General features: G+C 40.5%; 1 protein-coding gene across 2 annotated transcripts; it reads left to right on the top strand.

Moving 5' to 3' along the window:
- The first annotated feature begins 1,456 nt into the window (after positions 1–1,456).
- gfi1ab (growth factor independent 1A transcription repressor b) lies at positions 1,457–6,295 on the top strand. Of its 2 annotated transcripts, none has more exons than XM_088312385.1 (5): positions 1,457–1,598; positions 2,586–2,795; positions 2,952–3,316; positions 4,490–4,627; positions 5,190–6,295. In XM_088312385.1, the coding sequence occupies exons 1-5, from the start codon at positions 1,523–1,525 to the stop codon at positions 5,532–5,534; spliced, it is 1,134 nt and encodes a 377-aa protein (XP_088168511.1). In that variant the 5' UTR covers positions 1,457–1,522; the 3' UTR covers positions 5,535–6,295. The 2 variants fall into 2 exon arrangements, with proteins under 2 accessions (XP_088168511.1, XP_088168510.1); XM_088312384.1 differs by having other exon boundaries at positions 2,949–3,316.
- The last annotated feature ends 1,897 nt before the right edge of the window (positions 6,296–8,192 follow it).

Below are 8,192 nucleotides of genomic sequence, written 5' to 3'. Positions count from 1 at the left end.
TTTTCGCTATGTTTTTGTGTTCTTTTTTATATGTTTGTTTGTGTGTGTGTTAATTGTGCACTTATTTTTGTTCATTCGGTTTACATACATGTGTGTTTACATTGTGTATTTTCTGGACGGTTTATTTTTGTGTGCCTTTTCTGTTCATATTGTCATATTTAGTGTGTTTGTTTTGTACGTGTGTCATGCGCTTATTTAGTGTATTCATTGTGTATGATTGGTAATGTTGCGTTCTTATTGTGTTTTGCGTGTTTATTTTGTATGAGATTCTTTGGTAAATGTACTCGTTTTGTGTGTTTGACTTAATTCGGTGAATGTTCAGTGGTGTGTGTGTGTGTGTTCGTTTTGTGGTTTTATTTAATAAGTGGGAGTTTATTTTGTCTTCGTTCGTTTGTGTGTGTGTAGAGGGGGCGTGCTCGTTGCATGTTAATTTGATGATTTGTGTTTATTTTCAGTGACGAGCGTGCATTTACACACGCGTGTGCGCGTACTCGACGGGCAGGAAACGCTGGCGTGTGTCTGCGCACGTGCACGTTTTTATCGTCCATGGTGTCCTATCTGCCGGCTTCTCGCTGAGCGGAAGTCTAATCGAGCTCGGGCACGTGTCCCTGCTCGCATCCTGTCGCGATTCTGCTCCTTCTGATTGGTGACGCGCAACCGTGCGGTCACGAAATCAACAAATGGGCCTCGCGTGAGTGTGGATGGATTTTGGCTTCGGGGTTGAGCTCGGAAATGTCTCACAATATGACCAACGCGCACACGCACAAATTGAACAAGGCTAACAGGCAAACACACAAATAAAATGAAAAGACTCGCGCAGTGCGCACGGTCGCGTTGAACCGGTCATGTGACTGCAGCTCCTGACGTCACTCGCCAGGTCGAGTACCCTTGCAGTCACAAAATACACTTTTTATTTAAAAAAATCTCGCTTTTTTTCATGATTTTATTTTCTGTAAGGATCGAGAAGCTGCGAAAAAGGCAAAATAGAAAAAAATATTCAGTGAAAAAAGTGACAAGGCAAAACAGTTTCTTAATGCATTCATCTAAATTTTGCTACAACAAGATTTTAAATGTGATGTCCCTTTTTTCAAAACATTCCAACTGTATTGTTTTTTTTTGGGGGGGGGGGTGATTTTTTGAAACATTCCTTACGCAACCCGATGATAATAGTACGTTTTTTATAGTGTGAATTATCATAATAATCATGACGACAACTGCTGTTCACCCCGCAGGTGTCCAACGAGTTCCCCCAACCCGGCTTCTTTGGACCGACAACAAATAAATAAAGCTTCTATTGTGTGCGGGTCACTCACTCGGATAGTGAAAACGCCTGCGGGCTTACCTTCCTCGTCGCCGCCCTCCCCTCCCCTCCCCTCCCCTCCCTCTCCCTCTGCGTCACCTGCGCGCGTGACACCTGGCGGGCGTCGGGCGCCCCCGCGCATGCGCGCCGAGGCCTCCAGTTTGAAAGGCAACAAGCAGAAGAAAGCAAGAGGAGAATTTCGAGAGGAGCGCAGCGACGAGGATGCCTCGTTCCTTCCTGGTGAAGAGCAAGAAGGCTCACACGTACCACCAGCCACGAGCACTGCACGATTGCACAGGTAAAAAAAAAAACAACTACACACTTGATATTTTGTTGCGTTTCTTGCCATTTTCAATCACTTCTTCCCTGTGTGTGGGAACCGGAATCAGTTGATTATATTCTATTTCGTTTGAGACCTTCAAAAGTAACTTGACTGTTATTTTCTTGTCATATATAGTTTTACTGTTCAAATAAGCACTTTATTAATAAATACACGTTACAGTCACGATGTTAAAATGTCGCATTATTCGTATTGTTGCTGTTAAGTTGCTAAAATGTATCCCCCCCCCAAAAAAGTGGTGAAAAAATCTAATTAAATTTCACTACATAGACATGTGCACGTGCAATCTTTATATTTTTCGTCGCGTTAATTTTTTTCCTCGTTAAAATAAACATGTTATCAATAAATATATGCGAGAGCGCAATCTTACAACGTTCGATTCTGATAAATTATTCATGTTTCATATTGCTGTTATTTTACAAAACGATTTGAATAAAGTCAATTGTGTTTTTCTAAAACATATTTTACTGATAAGATAACCACACACACGTGCATTCTCGCGTCGGTGCTACTCGAATTGAGTCCCTTTTCAATTATCACTTGTATGGTTTTATTGTTAAAGTATTCAGTATGTGGCAGTAAATAGCCGAGTGGATGTGCACATTTTGTACATATGTTAAAAATCAAACATTCGCTGCATATGTGTGCAGTTTTAACATACCCTCGAAAACAAGATTCCAGATACATCATTGCACGTTTTATTTGTGCAAAATATTGATCTACTGAGTCTGTTATAATAAACACATTCATGAGTAAATAGCAGTGTGGATGGCACAATGTCTCCATGTATTAATTTAAAATGTTACTTTTTGATTTAAGTTTAATGTTAACATATTTACACATTTTCAGTAAATATTATCAGCATTAAAAACGTGACATTTGAGCGGAATCCCTGTGTATGTTTGAAATTGACATTTTGTTATTATTGTTATGATGGTGGTGCAGGTCCTTGGAGTGATGGTGTTGGGTGTCCTCCTCCGGAACCGTCCGTTCCCGCGTGGAGCCTTCCCACGGAAGAGGCGACGGTGACCCCGCTCGCCCCGAAGGCGGCTGACTCCTCCCCAAAGTCGCCGCTGAGTAGCGCGGGCAGTTTGTGCGCGTCCTCGCCGGACTATGAGGGCTTCTGGAGGCCGCCTTCCCCGTCTGCCTCTCCCGGTAAGCACAATTATGATTTATATATCATTATGCTGCAAAAAATATCACTTGAATGAATCATTTCGTGCGGTTGTTGAGGGTGTTTCTCGGACCTGATCCCAGAGTCCGTTAACGTTTAGTTTTCTTTAAAGTTTGCTTTCCATTTTCTTCCAGTAGATTCGCTCAAATCTTTCTCTCCTTTGGTGGATGACACGCCCGTCTTCTCGGTTCCCTTTCGGCCTTACGACTGGAGTGGATACCCTTCCCCCGCCGTGCAGGGCCTCTACCCCGGTCCGCCTCCATCGGTGCACGGCTTTTACGCGGAACCCGGCGCGCAGGTGCTCCATCACCCGTCCGTGTACGCGCAGCAGACGCTGCGGACGTACGGCCGCCACGCCGCCGCCGCCACCGCCGCCACCGCCGCCTCGCTGCTCTTCCACGACGGCGGGGCCCCACACGCCCACCACCATGAGGCCCCGCCGGATGTTCTGTGCGCCAGTCTGGTCCTCAACGGCGCCTACAAATGTGTCAAGTGCAGCAAGGTGAGACATCGGAGGAAATGGTGCTGCTGCAGCACGCAAGCGCTCGCACGCGGTTTTTTATTGGTGGGAAGTTAGTTCATAAGCCGATGCGCGTATGTGAAATATTTAACAAAAAATTAATTTACAACTTCTGCCATCTAGTGGGCAGCATTTAATTGCTCTGCACGTCAATATACGTCTCAGAAACAGAACTATAGAAAAATATCAGTACTTTCTACTCCTTACTTCATCAAAAAAGGCTCAATTTTCAACCTATGAGAATGACGTCATGATTTACAGATTCCTTTACAAGGTTTGTCCAAAAGCTCACTGCATTCGTGAGCCAATTTTGCCACATTTTATAAAATGCTAAACGTCTTTATTTGACTATTTCTTTATACATTTCAAAGCCTGTACTTTTTTAAAACTAAAGTTCTACTTTTAGCACTAAAGAGTTTAAATGCAAAAACTGCAGTTTTCAATTTTTGTCAATTGAGAATTTATATTATGCGTGGTTCCAGGTTAAAGCAAATTTTTGTTTAAAAGATATTAGAAATGAAGTAATGAGGAGACTCGTTTTGAAAATAAAATCACTCTACCCAACTGTTCTATGGCGTTCCACAGGGTTCAATTTGGGGGCCCTTGCTGTTTTCATTGTATCGACTGCCCATTAGTTCAATCTTCGGGAAACATAATATTTCCTTTCACCGCTCTGCGGAAGACATTCAGATTAATGTCCCGCAAAGCAAAAAGGATGCTTTCTGCTGAAGGCCGCTTTTGTTCTGTCTGGAGGAAATCAAAGCTCATTTATAGCCAAAAGTCTCAAGCTTGGGTTTTAAATTGCACAGCAATTTTAAATTGTACTGGCAAAGTCAGCTGTCTGAAATAAAACCTTTAGTTTCTCATGTTTTAGTTTGCGTTCTAATTTTATGCTAATTTATATTCCATCATGTGGAAAGCGCTTTGTTACAGCGCCAGCTGTTGTAAAATGCGCTGGAAAAATAAAGTTGTATTGTCCTGTATTGTAGGAGTTATGAAACGATGGCATGTTAGGCAGTCTGCTATTAGGCTTGGCTCTAATTCTTATCTAAAGGTCCTTGAACTCATCCAGTCCTTTTTTTTTTTTTTTCACGCTAGTATCAAGACTGCAAGTACCTTTGCACAATGATGACGCTTTAGCGCGTGTTTCGGCAGGTCTTCTCCACGCCGCACGGGCTGGAGGTGCACGTCCGCAGGTCCCACAGCGGCACCAGGCCCTTTGCGTGTTCCGTCTGCAGCAAAACGTTCGGACACGCCATCAGTTTGGAGCAGCACAAGGCCGTGCACTCCCAGGTCAGTAGCACCAAATAGTTTTGTCGCGGGGGCATTGATTCAAATTCAAATATCTGAAAATAATTGACACTTTGGAGAAAAAAAACTGTGGAAAAAAAACAAAATGCACAAAACACTACCTTTGCTGCGAGGTTATCATGTGAATTTTGTTGCCGCCATTTTAAAATAAATAAATTAATAAATCAGCCAAACAACAGCTTGCAACTTGAAAGACTCCTAAGTTGATTTAATCATGACGAAAGATTGAAATTACAAACCAAACATTTGATTTTTTTACAAAAAAAAAAAAAAAAGAATTAATGTTTTACAATATTTTTTCCTTTCGTATTTAAAAAATCAACAAAAGTCGGCGGATATCTTTCAGATTTTTTTTTGGGGTAGTGTGAATGTTTGAATGTCATTGTTTTACGTTGTAATGCATCAATGCATGAAAAATACAAACAAATAAATGAATTAAAAGAACTAATATCTGCGAATTAAATCACCCTTGCCGATGAATCGATCTGCACCATCACAAGTTCGTGACTCACGTGACTGATTCATGGCCCCCCCCCCCGTACAGGAGAGAAGCTTCGACTGCAAGATCTGCGGCAAAAGTTTCAAGCGCTCGTCCACGTTGTCCACGCATCTCCTGATCCACTCGGACACGCGTCCCTATGCTTGCCAGTACTGCGGCAAACGCTTCCACCAGAAGTCGGACATGAAGAAACACACGTTCATCCACACTGGCGAGAAGCCGCACAAGTGCCAAGTGTGCGGCAAAGCCTTCAGTCAGAGCTCCAACCTCATCACACACAGCCGCAAACACAGCGGCTACAAGCCCTTCGCCTGCCACCTATGCAGCAAAGGATTCCAGAGAAAGGTCGACCTGCGAAGGCACAAGGACACGCAGCACGGAATCAAGTGACGAGGAACGCGATAACTGACTTTTTGCAACGCCTGTCTTCTGTCGTGAGACAAAATACGGCCACGTGGCGTCTACTTGCCTGTTACGCCGGCAGAAAAGATACATTTGATGGGTCTCTGATGGACGACGATGCGCATTGCCATCCCAGTAAAAGAGAGACTGCTATCAAAAATGATATCACAGAGTATCGTATTGGCGATACCACAAATGTGTTACCAATAAGTTTGTATCATCAGTACAAAATGAAGATTAACAAGAGATCTTTCAAAAGTCGTGATATCGCAAAGTATCATTGGAGTGATACCTGACCAGTATGCTTTCTGTCGGTATCACCGATCGGATGTTTTAAGAACATCTTGAGTCAACGAAGAATACAATAGGATATATTACTGATACTAATATTGATGCGGCTACTGTAATATATGATTAACAATGGACCTCCCATTGTAAAATATCTCAATTTATTGCATGATAAATACCACAGATCACTTTGCCATTAAAAAAGAGGTTGTATTGACAAAGGAACATAAATGTTGATATTGCAGATAATATCAACATTGCAATTTATTGTATTGGACTGATATAACTTTTATCATATTGTCAATATCAATATTGATATGTCAATCTATCAAAAGAGTGATACCACAAACCAATTAGATGCCAAGTAAAGTATCTATAAATTACAAATATCAATATTGTTGCATTTCTTGATAGCAAACAAAACTAAAAGTTCAATACCAAAAGATTTTTTGTGGTATTTTGGATGTTTTTATTGCATAGCATTTTGAGTTGCATTTTTATGTATGAAAAGTGATAAATAAATAAAATGTGATTGATTGATTTTTTATATCACTCAAAAAAAAAGTTTCTATCGCAAAACCACATAACAAATTGTACAGGCGACACAAGAAATTATCCTCACCGATACATGGAAAACAAAGGCTGCTATTGCTGATATCTATTTGGGAACTTTCTTAAAGGAAACAGAAAACTTCTCATTTCAATCCATATTAAATTATATTTTTCTGATTCATATATTTCTTTTCTTTCAGGTTTCATGTGATATCGATTCACGGTAGCCGTATCACGGGGCTTTTATTTTCATTCGCATATTCGCAGCTTATTTTTATTAAGAGACGTTTAAAAAAAATCTGATTAGAATCTTTTTTTGTTTGTTGTCACTCAGTCGCTGAAGTCATGCTGGCAAAACATCAGGACAGATTTTTGTACACTCTCCCTTTTTTTTTTTCTCACCAGTCAACGGTTTCCCCTTTCTGCTTTGACGAAACTGCAATAACTTGCAACGTTTGTTTTTAAAATGAAAAATACTCACGAGGGAGTTAATTCTCACAATCTTTCAAGATTTTTAAACTTGATTTCTTTATATAACTTATAAAAAAAAGACGTCACAATTTTGTCTCATGCAACCGAATTGTAAAAAACGGGGTCATTTATTTATAAAAACAAAAGATTGAAATAAACTGTCATTGTCAAAAAACTTTAGAAAGAGACGAATTAAAATTAGAATAAAAATTCAGTCCAGCTCTCAACAAACCTCCCAAAAAATATAATAATATTCCAAAAAGTGTCATTTTTATTTGCCTTTTTGAGCTCCGCAAAACGGAACGGGGACAGTGTTTTTTGTGCTGAGTGGGGGTCTTTTCTTTTTCATTTTATATATATATATATATGTATATATATATATATATATATATATATATATATGTATATATATATATATATATATATGTGTGTGTGTGTGTAAAATTTGTTTCAAGTTATTCTTTGTGCTGTGATTGCTTGTGCTGCTGCCGTCCGCATGTTTGTTTTGCATTCCCGCACGATGTGTTTGCACCATCAACAACACGCTGATTTCTTTCATTTGTTTGGAGTTTTTTCCCCTTTCTTGAGTTTCTTGCAGAGCATCAACAAGAGAGATGACTAACAAAACGTTGAGTGTCTGCCGCGTCGCAAAGAAACGCGTGAAAAGCAACGATATTCAAATCGTAATAACGACATGAAGAGCGTTCTTTTTTTTGTGCACTTTGTGATTGAAATCAGTGACTCGCAAAGATTTTGCTCGCTCACGCCTCATTTGGTCAACATGCGCGAGGCCCGCGGAGGCGTTTTGAATTTTTTAAAGGCCACGAAAAGAAGAGCGTGATGAAGAAGAGGAGAAGGAGGAGGAGGAGGAGGAGGAGGAGGAGGAGGAGGAGGAGGAGGGCTGCTGAGTCTCGCGTGGAAACAAAACACAGCAGACGAGTAAAATAAGGATGGTAATATTTTACGATTATTTGTTGGATTAACATTTTATGTTCCCCAGAGAGGGGCAGAAAAAAGTCAATCTCAGGGAGAAAAAAAAATCAAGAAGCTTTTAAACGTAACCGCATTCCTTCCATGCCTCGGGCCACGTGCACAAATCAATCACGGCTGGACCACGTCGCTCTCTTTTTAAATGATTTATTAATCAATCTTCCGTGTTTCTTGCGCCTTTTAGAAAGAAATTTAAACAAATGGATCTTGTCCAGTACATAAAAAATGCAAATACTTTGCAGATAAAAGCAATAGGAACTGTTCCTAATATTTTGACTCGGCTCATTCGAATAAGGAGCATTTTTATATGTTCACCGCACACACGGGTAAAAGCCCGTACAAAAC

This window comes from Idiotropiscis lumnitzeri, chromosome 13, assembly GCF_059441095.1.
Source record: "Idiotropiscis lumnitzeri isolate Australia: NSW breed Sydney's pygmy pipehorse chromosome 13, RoL_Ilum_1.0, whole genome shotgun sequence".
NCBI classification, from domain to species: domain Eukaryota; kingdom Metazoa; phylum Chordata; class Actinopteri; order Syngnathiformes; family Syngnathidae; genus Idiotropiscis; species Idiotropiscis lumnitzeri.
Note: the sequence above shows the minus strand (reverse complement) of the source record. Positions and strands in the feature narration are given on the sequence as shown.

Excerpts from the sequence above, each read along its gene's own strand:
- gfi1ab (XM_088312384.1), top strand. The coding sequence starts at position 1,523 with ATGCCTCGTTCCTTCCTGGTGAAGAGCAAGAAGGCTCACACGTACCAC. Across the intron at positions 3,317-4,489 it reads AATGTGTCAAGTGCAGCAAG|GTCTTCTCCACGCCGCACGG; the intron begins GTGAGACATCGG and ends GTGTTTCGGCAG. Across the intron at positions 4,628-5,189 it reads ACAAGGCCGTGCACTCCCAG|GAGAGAAGCTTCGACTGCAA; the intron begins GTCAGTAGCACC and ends CCCCCCGTACAG.